Here is a 15,145-nt window from a genome sequence, read left to right on the forward strand (position 1 = left end):
TCAAGGAGGACAGTGAGCTTTGCACACAGACAGGTCTTCAGCACCCCCTTATTGTGCATAAAAAACAGGAAGTACAGTAATAGCACCCAGGGAGGTTAAATACTGTTTAGTGTAAACTACGCTTGTGTTCACCTCCTGGAGAAGGAAGGCAGCTGGAGGAGGGAAGGAGAAGGTGGGGGATGGGAGCGCAAACACTGGCCATCCTACTGGGGGAGAAGAACAGTCCACGACTGGACACAGGAAATCAGAAAACAAGCACACTACGGAGTCGGTTTATAAGGAGGGGAGGAGCAATGGGAGTGTGTCAGAAGTTCAGAGATGTAGGAAAGCATCCTAGGCAGTGTGAGGAGGAAAGACCAGGGCGAGAACCCCCAGCACTTCCATACTCAGGGCTCCATCATCACACTGGGATTCAGATGGGGTCACTGTCATCTCCATCATACCCAAGCAGTGGTGGAGCACCACAGTGGACAGACATGGGGTTCAAGGTCGACGTCTAATACATCCTGGCTGTGACTCTGGGCAAGCCTCTTAGCCCTTAGGTGGTCTAGAGAACTCTCAGATCAAGAAGGAGCCCACTAAATGCGCTCTAGAACTGGCCCCACTCTCCATGGTCCTCTAAAAAAGGAGTATGGGGAAAACATTCATGTAGCCCACAAAATGAATAGCTTATAAATAATTAAAATTCACTTGAATAACCAAACTAAGCTGAGGTATAAATCATAATCCACAAGTAATATTTCTCATGATAAAAGTCATGATAACAATAATAATAAAATAACAACCACAAAAATAATCGCAATGAAGCACTTCAGAAAAGTCTCTCTGGAGCCTCATACATCTCACAGCCTCCTCCGGGAGGGAAGTGCTGGAATTATCCACATTTTACAGTCAAATGACTGGCCCAAGGTCACAGTCTCAACACAGTCCTCAGTAAGAATCTGAACTTGGGTCTTCTCAACTCCAGGCCCAGAGTCCTGTACTGACATAGGAATGATCTGATGGCTTAGTGCTCAAAGGAGCTCAGAGATCATCTAGTCTGACAGCTGAGGAAACTGAGGCTGGAGGACCAAGTGACCTCCCTCCAGTCACACAGGCAGGAAGTGGAAGGGTCTCTGACACTGACTCTTTCCAGAATCTCCCAAATGAGCAAGCCTACAGAAGGACAAGTCCAGAAAACTAAATGAAATGAGAAGTAGAGTGGGTATCAGTGGTGCAGTAGGTAGAGTGCCAGGCCTACAGTTGGGAAGATTCATCTTTCTTAGTTCAAATCTGGCCTCGACACTTACTTGTTGGGTGACCCTGGGCAAGTCATTTCACCCTGTTTGCCTCAGTTTCCTCCTCTGGAAAATGAACTGGAGAAGGAAATGGCAAACCACTCCACTATCTCAGCCAAGAAAACCCCTAAATGGGGTCTTGAAGAGTCAGAGACATGACTGAAATGACTGAAACAACAGCAAAGAGGGCTATGAACAAGAAAGGGCAGGCCCTTGGGTCAGGGAAACTGAGGCTTAACCTTTGCCTGAAACATAGGATCTCTGTGACCATGATCATTGGACATTTCAACGCCCCTAGTCAAGATCGAAGCTATTAATTACGGATGAGTCACTGATCCATATTGGTAGAGGGTGTTTCCACAACGGGATTACTTTACACTGATGATCTTATAAGTCCAGACCTGAATCTCCCCTATCGAAAATAAAAATTGAGGAAAAGAATGTCTAGGACTTTTCATATGCCAGAAAATGAATCACAATTTTAAAAATTAACAAATTACATCAAGAGTAATAAAAGAAATAAAAACTAAGACAGAGGCAGGACTCCCCACGTTCTTTTCCCTGACTTGACGAGCCCATCAATTGGCCATGGGACAGTTAATGGCTCAAGTCAATCGCTCCTCCCTACATCAAACTGGGAGGCTTCCTAAGAGAAAACAAGCCGGAACTTTGGTTGACTGCACCTGTGACTCTCAAATTGGCAGAATGGTCAAAACCAAGCTACGGCAGCCCTCCCAAAGACCCCTGACTACACCTCACTTCTCATGGTGCAAGATTTCTGAAGTTCTCATTGTGAAGCTCAAACACGTCACCTCCATGCTCTGGCAAATGTGTATTTATGGAGCTCTTAGAGGCCATGTGGGGCTAAGCATTTGAAATATGGAAGGCGCGGCTGATGACCTGAAGAAGCTTATAGTCTTAATTGAACAGATAAAAATGGAAACAGTCCAGAGCCAAGGAAGGTTTGGCAGCCACAATGGACTTGCAGTCAGAAAGATCCAAGCTTGAATTCTGCCTCAAATACTTATTAGCTTTGTGACTCTGAAAAAGTCCCTTAACCTCTCTTGGACTCAATTTCATCATCTGGAAAATAGGTATGACAATAGCAATCTACTTTCTAGGGTCGTAGTATGGGTCAAAAGCACTGGCAACCTTCAGATGCCATATGAATGCTGGCTATTACTATCCCATGGTACAATGTTAGCTTTTGGTACAGTTTAGTTGTTAAGTTTGTATCTGCAGAGTCTACCACAATGGCTAGAACACAGAAGCTTAATTTGTTTTTAATGTAATGAAGAATTAAGAATGGGAGGGTCATGGAAAGGAAGGAAGGTCAGACTCTCAAGGACGAATTGGTCTGCTGCCACAGGTTGCAGGGAGGCCAAGGAGAATCACAAGAGGAGAAAACATCAGTGAATTTAGGGAGATGATTCTTGGTGACCTTCAAGGGTTTGGGTTCAGTATAGTGATGGAGGCCCAAAAGAAAGGAATTAGGGAAATGAGAGAGAGAGACAGAGACAGTAAAAGCCCTGGTTAGGCCAGGACGTCAAACTCAGACAGAAACAGATCCTTGCTCTGCATGTTGACTTGGAAAACCAAAAATTAACATTGTCTATATTATACTGTAGTTTTACTTATTTTGTTATATATTTCTCAATTGGGAGTTGGCACCAAGTTCAACACCTCTGGTGTAGACCACTTCCTCGATTAATGTTATCAATGAAAGGACTTAGAAAAATTGGAAAAACATGGCAGGATTCTGTGGAGGCATTTCACTCTTGTTTTCAAATTAGGGAGAACTCAGCATGGTAGCAAGAGCAGAGAATAGACATGCTGGGCAAGGGAAGGTCCCAGAGCAAGGGTGACAGCCAAGGACCAGAAGAAAGCTTCCTACCAGGAAGAGAAGAAGAGAAAACCGCTTCCTCTAAAAAGAGAAATAGCAGGACAGATTCAGGAAGAGTGCTACATATCGGCGAAGATGGCGGTACATTGGGGATTTCTTGCCAGATGGTCTCAATTTCCTCCTTAAATTGGTTTTGCTAACTATTCCAGAAAAGAATGATAGTTAGATGAATGTTTGTAATGTACTTGGAAAACACTTGATATGACCTTCCTCAGCCTAGAGTGTATCCATCTGCCTGGGCCCCAAGAGATGGCTCCATCTGTCTTTAGAATTCATGTTTTTCCAAACCAGTCCTAAACAAATCTATGTATGATTATAATCAAGGACCATTTCCCTTCCGTAATCAAAGATGATGGTCCTCAAGGTGTTGCTATCAGCATGTGTAAACATGAGGAGTAATACCCTTGCAGGTCATGGGCACATAAAGACATCTGCAGCAAACTACGCCATCCACGACAAAGCTTCCCCATGGCAGCAGCTCAAACGTTTTGTTTCAGGACCCCTTCATGATTTTAAAAATTACTGAGAATCCTCCAAAGTGCTTTTATTTAGTGGATTCTATCTACTGATATTTACCATATTAGAAATGAAAACAGCTCAGTATTATTATGCAAACAGTTTTGACCTGGTGGATACCTTTTAACGATCTTGGGGAGCCCCAGGGGTCTGTGGACCACACTTGGAGAATCAATGCACTATAGTATTTATATAGGAGAAGAAGGACTGGGCTGGGAGCCAGGAGCCACAGCTAGGAATCTCAGCTTTGACCATCAACAGTTGTGTGAGTATGCAATGGACCTTTCCTCCTGGAACCTCAGTTTCAGTTATCCTTTCCACATCGCAGGGGTTAGGGGTGCAGCACCCCAGTGATCTGGAAAATCCAGGTAAAATTATATAATGCTTATTAGGTGGCGCACTGTGCTAAGCACTTCATAATAATGACCTATGGCCTACCAACACGGGAAGGGCTTTACCCAAAAACCCACAGTATGGGAATGCAAGTGATTATTACTGTACAGCAAGAAAGGATGTCTATGCAGACAGCTCGATGGCGCAGCAGATAAAACGTTGGTTCTGGACTCAGGAGGACTGTAGGAGCTGTGAGACCCTGGGCAAGTCACTGAACCCCAATAGGAAGGAAGGAAGGAAGGAAGGGAGGGAGGGAGGGAGGGAGGGAGGGAGGGAGGGAGGAAGGAAGGAAGGAAGGAAGGAAGGAAGGAAGGAAGGAAGGAAGGAAGGAAGGAAGGAAGGAAGGAAGGAAGGAAGGAAGGAAGGAAGGAATGGGCAACTCAGAGACATTGGAAAGACTGGTATGAACCAACACAGAGTGAAATAAGTTGAATGAAAGAACAATATGACTGACTACAACAATGTCAATTTTTTTAATTGCCAAAAGCAAGCCCAAAGTGTGGATAGTGTGAGATAGTGTGGAGATAGATTTAAGCCATCTCAGGCAGAGAGGTGGGCGTCTAAGAGGGCAGACTGTTGTATACTGTGTCACACAAAGTTCCAGAGTCCACATGTTTCTATTACTATCACTCATTCTTATTATCCTTACAAAGTCTGCACAGGGATTGCCAGGGGATGTGAGTAGGGGTGGTCTTTTTCCAGAAATAACTGGGAGACCAGGGCAAACAGCATCAATAAAAAGAACTATCTGCATTTCAGACAGAGCCTCCAGAGCTTTGGATCTGGACCAAAGCCTGGAGGGGTGAGATGATCAAATGATAAGACAGGAAGAGAGCTGGAAAGATGAGCCTGTACACTCCATGGGACAGGGCTGTGTCTCTGGGAAGAGAGATCCTCCAGCTCCTCTCAGTAACCCAGGGAAACATCTTATCTCTGTCCTCATCGGGAATCTCTGGACAGCCACACGGACATTTCAGGGGATGTGCACAGTTTAGTTTGGGTGTTTGTTTACAAGACAACAAAGAGCTTGAGACTCCAATTTCAGGGCTGGTGGAGACAGTAAGCAGAGGAAATGTTCTCCAAAGAAAATCCTGGAACAAGATGGCGACTTCATGCTACAGGCAAACAGGAATAGTTGTCGTGACTGTTTCACCTTACAAAGGCAGGAGAACTTCATATACTGTTGCCTGTGACAGGTTTAGTACAAAAGAAAGAAAATTCTCCAACACGAGGTGAAGGGACCTTCCGAGGGTATAAGCCACAAGGTGTTTTACTCCTCACTAAAAAGAATTTCTGATCTCTATTTCCCACAAGTTCTTGGGACATTTCCTACAGATAAATGGGATTGAGCGGTCAGTAATATCAATTATGCACAAGACACAACTCAGGTGATATATACGGAAAGGAATCTGGAATGAACTAAGATGTAGAGGACAGAGCCCTGGGCCTGGAGTCAGAAAGTCAGAAAGACATGAGATCCAATCCCACCTCAGACATCTCCTAGCTATGTGACCCTGGGCAAGTCACTTAACCCTGTTTGCCTCAGGGTTGAGCTGAAGAAGGTAATGGCAGACCACTCCAGTGTCTTTGCTAAGAAAATCCCAAATGGGGTCACGGAGAGTTGGACATGACTGCAACAACTCAACACCAACAATAAAACCTAAAAGCATTTTACAAATACTAGCTATTATAATTATTTTCATATCCTCAGCTGATTTAATGTTTGTGCCTCAGTTTCCTCATCTGTATAAATGCTAGTTATTACGAAGTGGCTGTCATCTGCATAGAGCATGCACTGAAGCCAGGTATTAGAGGAAAACGAAGCACAGGATTTCACTGCTAAAATCATTACAGGGGCACTTGTGTCCTCATGCCCATGGCTGCTGGTGTATGAGTCAGAAAGTCCTGGCTTTAGATCCTGCCTCTGACATTCACTAGCTGTGTGACCCTGGACAACTCATGTAACCTCTTCTCAGGGAGTCAGACTCCTCTTGTTTAAAAAAAAATGACAGGGTTGGACTAACGAGGTCCATTCCAGCCAAAAAGTTTTCTGATGCTAAGTGCCTCAGTTTCTTCTCTTGTAAAATGGGGATAATAAAAGTGTCTACTTCACCAGGCGGTCACAAAGTTCAATAGGGAAGATATTTGTAAGGTGCTTTGTTAACACCTACCCAAGCATGAGCCGCTGCTGTCATTATTGTCTTAATTAAGATCTGCGGCTGAGGCCAGCACCAAAAACCATGGTGTCCATCTCTGAACAAATCCTGGAAGAGGAACTTCTTAGGGTGATCAAAGATTGGGAATGATACAGAGCACTTTTGCCACAACAAGACGTTGATCCCATTGCTGTTGTCTGCGAGTCTAGGGGGCGCAGTATCTGAACTGGGCTCTTCTAGGGGCAATGTTTCCCACCTTCATCAACCAGTCATCGAAGGGGAAGGATGCCCCACGGGGCTGTGGGGCCTGACAGGAGCTTTCTGCCACCTCCACACCCTCTACACACAAGGGCTGTTGAGGGCTCACATTAATCTACCAAAATGGACTGACTTAGAACAGGTCTACCATTGTAGTGCCATCACTTTGGGATTATCTGCTCATCAGTGTGTAAAATGAAGAGGGTTCCATGTGGAATCCCTGCTCCACTCTTCTGGGGAGCATGTAGATATTCATCAAATACAAATAACACTCCCGCAGATGCACATTGCTGCCAAGGAGGAGAAGATGCTCTCTACCCAGTCAGAGTCTGGAGAGAAACCACCCAGGCTTCCCTGCTCATATCTCTGTATATGCAAACAGAACACAAAGGTAAACAGAACAGTTAAAGATGTGATTGTAAAACAAGGAAGGAAGGAGGAGCAAGGAAGGGAGGGAGAAAGAGAGAGAAGGAAGAAGGAAGGGAGGAAGGAAAGGAGGGGGAGAGAAGGAAGGAAGGATGGAAGGAAGGAGGAAGAGAAGGAGAGAGAGAAGAAGAAGGAAAGGAGGAAGAAGGAATGAAGGAAGGAAAGGAAAAAGGAAAGGGAAAGGAAAGGCATTTCCCTGGCATACTCCCTCTGCATCTCCTCCTGACTCCCATCACAGACCCTCCTTGAAAGCCTGGCAAGTGTAATCTTGCCCTGCTCTACAAAATGGGGGATATCAGCCTCCTCCCAGTCTATGAAGAATGGAGAAACAAACCAAAACAAACCTTCCAAGCTGCCTAATTCCCACTGAGGGCTTAGCCTACTTCTTCTGGACCCTCCAAACAGCTCTTATATGCACACAGATATGGCTGGTTTTGGTGCTTTTGTAGCTGCAAAGGCTATCCTTTCTCAGGGAAGATAAATAAATGGCTATTGCAGACTGGAGAACATTCTGTCTACACATGCCAAAGCTGAGCTCTTGTTTCCTTCATATTAAGATGCTGAGGTTTTGGCTCTCCTAGCATCCAAGCTAACATTCAGATAAAGAATCCCAAGGGAACACTCAACTCCATAAACTAAAGACCCTATTGTATTGTCAAAGGAACCTATGTCAAGGCCAACCCCCTTGGCAGCAGTCAAGGTTATGAAGAGATAACTCAGTAGAGGGTTCTGTTCAGAGTTCACACATTCAGATTGTTTATTGTTCTCATAAATCTAGGCAACTTCACGACTTTGCCTTATGCCTCTAAACCAGGGAAAGATCTAAGTCCTCTTAATGTTTGCGTCTCAAAATTAAGCATAAATAAGTAGGTTTGCTTGAAGCACCCTAGTTTCTGCAGGTAACAGATGCCTGCATCCTAGGTAAAGCTAAGAAAGAAAGAGAAGCCTGCCATCCTACCTCACGATTCATGGTCCCATAATGCCTAGGAATTCTAAAATAAAAACCCTTTAAGAGAGGAGGTCCTTTTTTGTATAAAAAAGGAAGCTCATGAGCCCTTTTTAGTGCTGGTTTCACAATCACACTCCTGCTATCTTGTCTTTCAGGCTACTATCCCTGGGAGCCATCTAGAAATAGCCACCACGTATGACCCCCTGGCTTCTGTGCTTCCCAGACAGCCAATGGAGAACAAGTACAAGGAGCCTCCCCAACTTCCTGGAACTTCTACTGATAGCAAAATAATTCTTGAATGAATCTTGCTAGACTGTCTCCTATGTTTATGTTTCTTTCCTCCTTGGGGCTGGTATATGGATGATCACAAAATCACTTATTTAGAGGGAAAAAAGATTAATTCCCCCTCCCTTTCAATGATTTCCAACAGGCCCCTAAAACTATCCTAAATCACGTGGGGTCAGGAGAGCCCAGACCTGAAATGCTAAGCACAGATACTTAGCAGTAGTGAATCTTTGAGCTGATTGCCTTCCTTAGACTTATACTTCAAAAATCCTGCATTTCCTTCAATTATTTAAAAATATTATTCAGATTCTTCAATTGATAAATGGTCAAAGGATATGAACAGGCAGTTTTCAGAGGAAGAAATTAAAGCTCTCTATAGTTATATGAAAAAATGCTCTAAATCACTATTGATTAGAGAGATGCAAATCAAAACAACTCTGAGGTACCACATCACACCTAACAGACTGGCAAACATGACAGAACAGGAAGATGATAAATGTTGGAGATGTGGGAGAGTTGGAACACTAATTCATTGTTGGTGGAGCTGTGAGCTCATCCAACCATTCTGGAGAGCAATTTGGAGCTATGCCCAAAGGGCTACAAAAATGTGCATATACCCTTTGACCCAGCAATATCGCTTCTAGGACTGTATCCCCAAGAGATCAGAAAAATGGGAAAAGGACCCACACGTACAAAATATATTTATAGCAGCTCTCCTTGTGGTGGCCAAAAACTGGAAATCGAGGGGACGCCCATCAATTGGAGAATGGTTGGACAAGTTGTGGTACATAAATGTAATGGAATGCTATTGTGCTATAAGAAATGATGAACAGGAGAACTTCAGAGAGGCCTGGAAGGACTTATATGAACTGATGCTGAGGGAAAGGAGCAGAACAAGGAGAACTTGTACACAGAGTTCAAGAACTGTTTCTGACAGACTTAGCCCTTCTCAGCAAAGCAAGGACCTAAAACATTCCCAAAGGACTCATGACACAAAATGCCATCTACATCCAGAGAAAGAACTATGGAGATGGAATGCAGAATGAAGCAACTATTTTCTCCTTTGTTATGCTTTGTTTATTTTTCTCATGGTTTTTCCCATTCACCATAATTTTTCTATGCAACATGACTAATGTGAAAATGTGTATAACAGGAATGTATGTGTAGAGCCCATATAGGATTGCATGCCATCTAGGGGAAGGAAGGGGAGAAAATTTGGAACTTATGGAAGGGATTGTTGCAAACTGAAAACAAATAAATTAATAAATTTGGGAGAAAATGTTATTCAGAGAAGGAATTCTCCACAGGCTTTAACAAAAGGGTCCATGACATGAAAGTCAGTCATGACTCTTTCACCACATTTCCTTTGCTTGGTGACCTTAACAGTTGTCATGGGTTCATTTATCATCTCCATGAAGACTATTCTTCAATCTATATAGCCAGACTTTCTCCCTTTCTTCCTCCCTCTCTCTTTCCCCTCTTTTCTCTCTCTCTCTCTTTCCCCTCTTTCTTCTCTGTCTCTGTCTCTCTGTCTCTCTCTCTGTCTTGGTGTGTGTCTCTCATCTTTTTCTCTCTCCCCTTCTTCCTTCTTCTCATCCCGCCCCCACACCTCCTTTAACTAATGAGCTGTCACTTCTCCCAGTACTTATTTAGCCTAATGACACATTTTAGAGAAACCCAGATGCCTTATACACTGCTTCAACTTCTAATAAGACTTTCACAAACTGTGGCCAGGAAATAGACTCCGAGGAGGGGTACAATGAATAGTGCTGGACTTGGGAGTCAGGAAGACCTTGAATTCAGATCCTGCCTCAGATAACTTACAATCTGTGTGAGCCTGAGCAAGGCACTTAATGCTTCTCCATCTCTGTTTCCTCGTCTGTAAAATAGGGTTGATAATGGCACCTAAGTCATGTTATTACATATATATGTGTATATGTGTGTGTATATATGTATATATACACACATAAATATACATACATATATAATATACACATACGTAGAAAGGATGTACATAAACACATGTAGTACATGCACATGTACTATCTATAACACATGTGCATACATACATATACATCATTACATACTTATATAAATACTAGCTGTTCTAATTACTGTTACCAGGAGTGAATGCGTCAGCACGCTGCATGGACCACTGTTTTTCTTCTTCTCTGTCTTGTACATGAAGCTCGGGCCAGCTGCTTAGGAAACACCATTTGGCTTTTCTCACTGTCTGAGTGAAAGACTCTTTAGGTCAGAAATGTGGATGTAAAATATCAAGCCATGGAAACTTGGCTGGTGTCATCACTCTCTCTCTACCAAAAGTGTGCAAACTGCGTAGGCTGTGTGGTCGCCTAACCTCGAAACACAGTCACTGACGCATGGGGGAGGGAAGCGCAGCATGGAGTCAAAGCACGAAAACTAACGCCATCAGGCCCATAGGGCTGTGCCTTTGCCTGGGGAGCAATGGTCCAGAATAAGGGCCACGGAGGACATTGGTCCCCAGGAGAGTGACCTTGACTTATGCTACGCAGGCGTTTAATAAATGAACAGAAATAAAACAGTCTAGAAACTGGTTGTTTGGGGGACATTGAGTAGACGTCAGAAGTAAAGACAACCATAAAAACTTATTTGAAAAAAATACGAGTTGATCAAGACATTTTCAAACTAAGTATGGTGTCTAAGATCTTGTCCACCTCTAAAATGCTAAGGTTTTGTCTGAAAAGAAATGAATACTTTGCTCGGTATTAGCATCAGACCTGAGTTAAAATCCTGCCTTGGATATTTTAGTAGCTATGCAACCTGGGACAAGTCATTCAAATCTCTGTGCCTCAGTTTCCTGATCTGTACCATAAGGGAGTTGCAATGAATGGCCTCTAATGACCCTTCCAATCTATTCTTCTAAAACTAGTGAAACACCTTTGAAAAAAGCCTCCCCTCCCCTCCAACATGGCTAATCCCCTTCAGCACAATGCTGGGCACCTAAGTGCTTAATCAATGTTTACTGATTGATTCATTGATGTTTCGCGTGATTTCCTATGTATAAGGATCACATTTCTAGCCTTCTCAATGGGTGGGGAGACTTCCTACTCACTACACTCACTATTAAATGCTTGTTTAATGAAGGCATGAAAACGAGCCCACCTAAAAAGCCAGTGCCCAAGTCAAGTTTCTAACGAGCCATGGGAGCTCGGGCCCTGGCCAGCTTCCCCTGTGAAATAGATTCTATTACTCAGACACTTACTACAGGAGTGACCCTGGGCAAGTCACTTCACCCTCATCCCCTCAAAAACCCAAACGAAGAAGTAGATAAATGAATAAATAAAACAATCTCCAAGAGATGGCCCCTAGCTCCAGGGAGACAGATGTCAACCTCCCTTCATATATCCACTCAGGTGTGGACTCTGTGACTCCGGGATGCAGCTGGCCCAGTGGGAAGAAGGCTAGACTTGGTTTAAGAAAGCCTGGGTTCAAATTCCATTTCTATTACTGCCAAGGCATCTCAATTTTTTTTTTTTTTACTTTACTTCTTTTTCTGTAAAATGATCACAGATTTGGAGCTAAAAGGGACTATGGAGCTCATTTTATAGATGAGGAAACTAAGACCAAGAGAGACGTAAATGACTTCCTCAGAGTCACAGAGCTCTTAAGTGTCTGGGGTAGGATCTGAACTGGGCTTCTTCTGAGCCCTGCATCCTGCACTCTTATCTGCTACCTCTCCAGACCAGGCTCTATAGCCAGGATCCCAGGAACTAAACCAGAAAGCCAGGCCTGGATCATACACTGGTGACCTCCGTCCGGACTCAGCTGTCATCTGACTCATCGCTCACTGGAGAGATGCTGCATTTCCCACTGACTTAAGCAGGCCTCTTCTTTAGTCCTACCAGGTCTTTGACAATGGATGAACAGGAAACGGAACCCACATCGCAGATGCATGGCTGCCACCTCATGGTGAGATGGGACAATGGTGGCAGCTCAGCCTTTTTTAATGGGAATGATGTGGGCAGAGGGGGGCAACTGGGCAGCCCAACACCAGCTTGGCCTTTGTCAGGAACACCTTGACTAAAAAGGAACTGGCCTCTGCATAACTATCAGGCTGCAAGGCCATTTTCTCTGTACCCCCAAAGGGCCTAGGAGGGTGCCCAGCACAAAAGAGGTGCTGAAGATCAACAGACCTGACACACTGATGCCTTCTCCCTTGTGCCCCTCAGTCCAGACCCCCCCAAAAGCAGTGATGACATCACTTAGGTTAGTGCAAACTATCCTTCAGTTCCCAAATTGGGGATCCCAGAGCACTAACAATGCAGAAGGGTCTCTGTCCCTCTCTTTCTCCCCCTCCTCCTCTCCTCTCTTCTCTCTGTCCATATCTCTCTCCACATCACTCTCTCCCCGTCTCTATCCTTGTCTTCCTCCCCTCCTCTTTTCTCTCCTCTGTGCCTGTCTCTCTCTCTCCCCTCTTCTCTCTCATGTCCTGTTTCCGTCTCTCTCTTTTCTCTTTCTTCTCTTTGTCTCTGTCTCTTTCCTCTCTATCTCTGTCTCTCTGTCACTGTCTCCGTCTCTTCTCTCTGTCTCTGTATGTGTCTCTCTTTCTCCTTCTCTCCCTCTCCCTCTCTCTCTCCCCCTCTGTTTACAGATCTCTCACTATATATCTCTTTCTCTGTCGGAGTCAAAATGATTTTTCTGAAAATAAGCAAAGGTTCATGAGCTCTTGGGTAGTAAGCTGACAGGGGCCTCAGAGGCCATGTGGCCCAACCTGCTCATTTTAGAGATGAGGACCCGGGGGGTAGAGCAGTGAAGGAGACCTCCCCAAGGTCACAGAAGTAGTAGGAGTGTCCATGTCAGGTCTAGACCCAAAGACAATGCTCCCCAGGACCACAGGACGCTGTTGCCATATTCAGAGCACCAAGATTACGATAAGGCCATCACCACCACCTCCCCTCCTGCTACCACCGCACCAGTGCAATTTAAAGTTCTTTCTTCTCAGGAGAGGTAAGGGCACATGTGCACCAGATCTCCATGACACTCACAAGGACCACACCACCCCAGTCCAACCTTCCACCTGGGCAATAAGGAGAAAACACACAATTCAATGAGTTTTTTCCTGGCTTTTTTTTCTATTCCCAAAAGAAATTGTGCTTTTGTCTTTTGTTGCCGAAGAAGACCACGCCATCAGAGAAATGATGACATGACTTGCACTTGACTTTGTTCTGAGTGAGGGAGGGCTGTGCAGGTCACCAGCCTTGCTTCTCCTCCAGAGCCGTCTGAATCCAGTGGCCAGATATTCATCAGGATGACTGGAGATGGCCCAGGATGCCATGGGAGGGAGACCTTGGCCTTTTTGGCCTTGGACCTATTCAGGTACATACTTAGGATGAGGTAAGGCCCATACCCCAAAAGAAATAAAGTTAAGGTGAAAGAAAGTAGCAAACAGCTCTGTTCTCCAGCTCTGACCCTGAGCTGCCTCCTATCTTGGGGCCGACTTACAGCTTCTCTTCTTCTCTGACAGTCCGATCACCGGACAACAAGGTCACGTGGGGGGGGGGGGGGGTGACTCCTCTGGTTTATTTTAAAGGAACGACTCTTCAGTAACCAGAGAGCTTGGGACCAATGGGCCACAGACAGGAACACTTTCTGTGATGCTTTTGACATTTAATATGGTATCAACCCTCCTTTGGTGTGACTCTGGGGTCCCTCTTGACCAGTCACAAAACTGTGCGGGTGGAAAGGCATTCAGAGGTCACCGAAGTGACCACCCTTAGACCCCCAGGATGAATACCCAGAGGTTGAATGGGTCTGTCCAGTGTGCGAATCAGGGCTCAAACCCACTTCTTCAGGCTCCATCGCTGGGGAAGGTTGGTGGAGCCTCAGGGAAACAAGATTCTCACTTCTCACTGAAAAGGTCTCCCTCCCACCACATTCTGGGCTGTCTTTCATTGACCTGATCAAAATCTGGTCGCTGGGCCCAGATGGTTCTGAAGGAGAAAGTGAGGCTGGTGACGTGGACAGCCCTGCCTCACTTAAATCAAAGCCAAAAACGTATCAGACTAGAAGAGTAAAGTTTAATTCCTTTCACACGCGTGTGTATATATACACATACATATTATATGGTATACATATTATATATAATATGTACATATATGTGTATATATTATGCATAATATGTACATGTATTACAAATGCATAGAATATATACGTACTATATATACGGATGGATAGATAGATATTAATATGAGTTAGCGTTCAAACAGTGCTTTACCGTTTATGACAGGCCCTGCAGAGCCTGCCTCACTGGATGCTCACCACAACCCTGCGGGACAGATACTGTAATGATCACCATTTCACAGCTGAGGCGTCTGAGGCTAAGAAGGGGCGTGTGATTTACCCAAGGTTAGAGGTAGTTCAGTGTCTCAATCTCCAAGGTCAGGGCTCCAGCCACTGCTCCACGGCAGTCCCTTGCTGCTGACTACACAAAGGCAAAGCTCGAGTCTTCAGCCTAAGGACAGTGTTAGCATTTTACAGTGGAATGATTTTAAAGCAGTCAATTTGACGGTGTCTACATCAAAATGAAAACCACATCTCAAAGAAGGAAACCACATGTGTGTATGTGTGGGGATGGTGGAGGCGGGGGTTGCTTTATTCATGGAAAAAACACCTGGGCAGGGGGAGAGAAGGTCCGTGGCCTCCTTTTCCTGCGGTGTTGACTCAAACCCACACCCCCTCCACCGAGGTGCACCATGTGGCTAGTCTCTCTACACGTGGCCACAACAGGTATCGACTCCTCACAAAGCCCCCTAAACTCCAAACCCAGCTCGATGATGCTCCGAAGAAATGCAGCCTGTCATCAATCTTTAGACAATGGGTTGGTCCGACATCATGTAGCCACATTAATCTTCATTTGTCCAATCACATCCTGTCATTCTTATGCAAATAGGACATTTGAGGATGCCACTTTTCTTCAAGACAGGATGTGAGGGGCAAAGGG

The 15,145-nt window shown here is 44.8% G+C and overlaps 1 protein-coding gene across 10 annotated transcripts in view; it reads right to left on the reverse strand.

Moving 5' to 3' along the window:
- AFG2A (AFG2 AAA ATPase homolog A) overlaps positions 1–15,145 on the reverse strand; it is a 222,232-nt gene that overhangs the window by 141,302 nt on the left and 65,785 nt on the right. For 2 of the 10 annotated variants that reach the window (XM_072625109.1, XM_072625107.1), the window contains one exon: positions 12,635–14,656. The exons of the other annotated variants lie outside the window; for them this stretch is intronic. Coding sequence is in view for 1 of the 2 variants with exons in the window: in XM_072625107.1 (XP_072481208.1) it covers positions 14,627–14,656 (30 nt within the window). In the remaining variant the exon portion in view is untranslated. Of the gene's footprint in view, positions 1–12,634; positions 14,657–15,145 lie in introns of those variants that run through there. 10 annotated transcript variants of the gene reach the window in all.

The sequence above is a fragment of the Notamacropus eugenii genome, chromosome 7 (assembly GCF_028372415.1).
Source record: "Notamacropus eugenii isolate mMacEug1 chromosome 7, mMacEug1.pri_v2, whole genome shotgun sequence".
NCBI classification, from domain to species: domain Eukaryota; kingdom Metazoa; phylum Chordata; class Mammalia; order Diprotodontia; family Macropodidae; genus Notamacropus; species Notamacropus eugenii.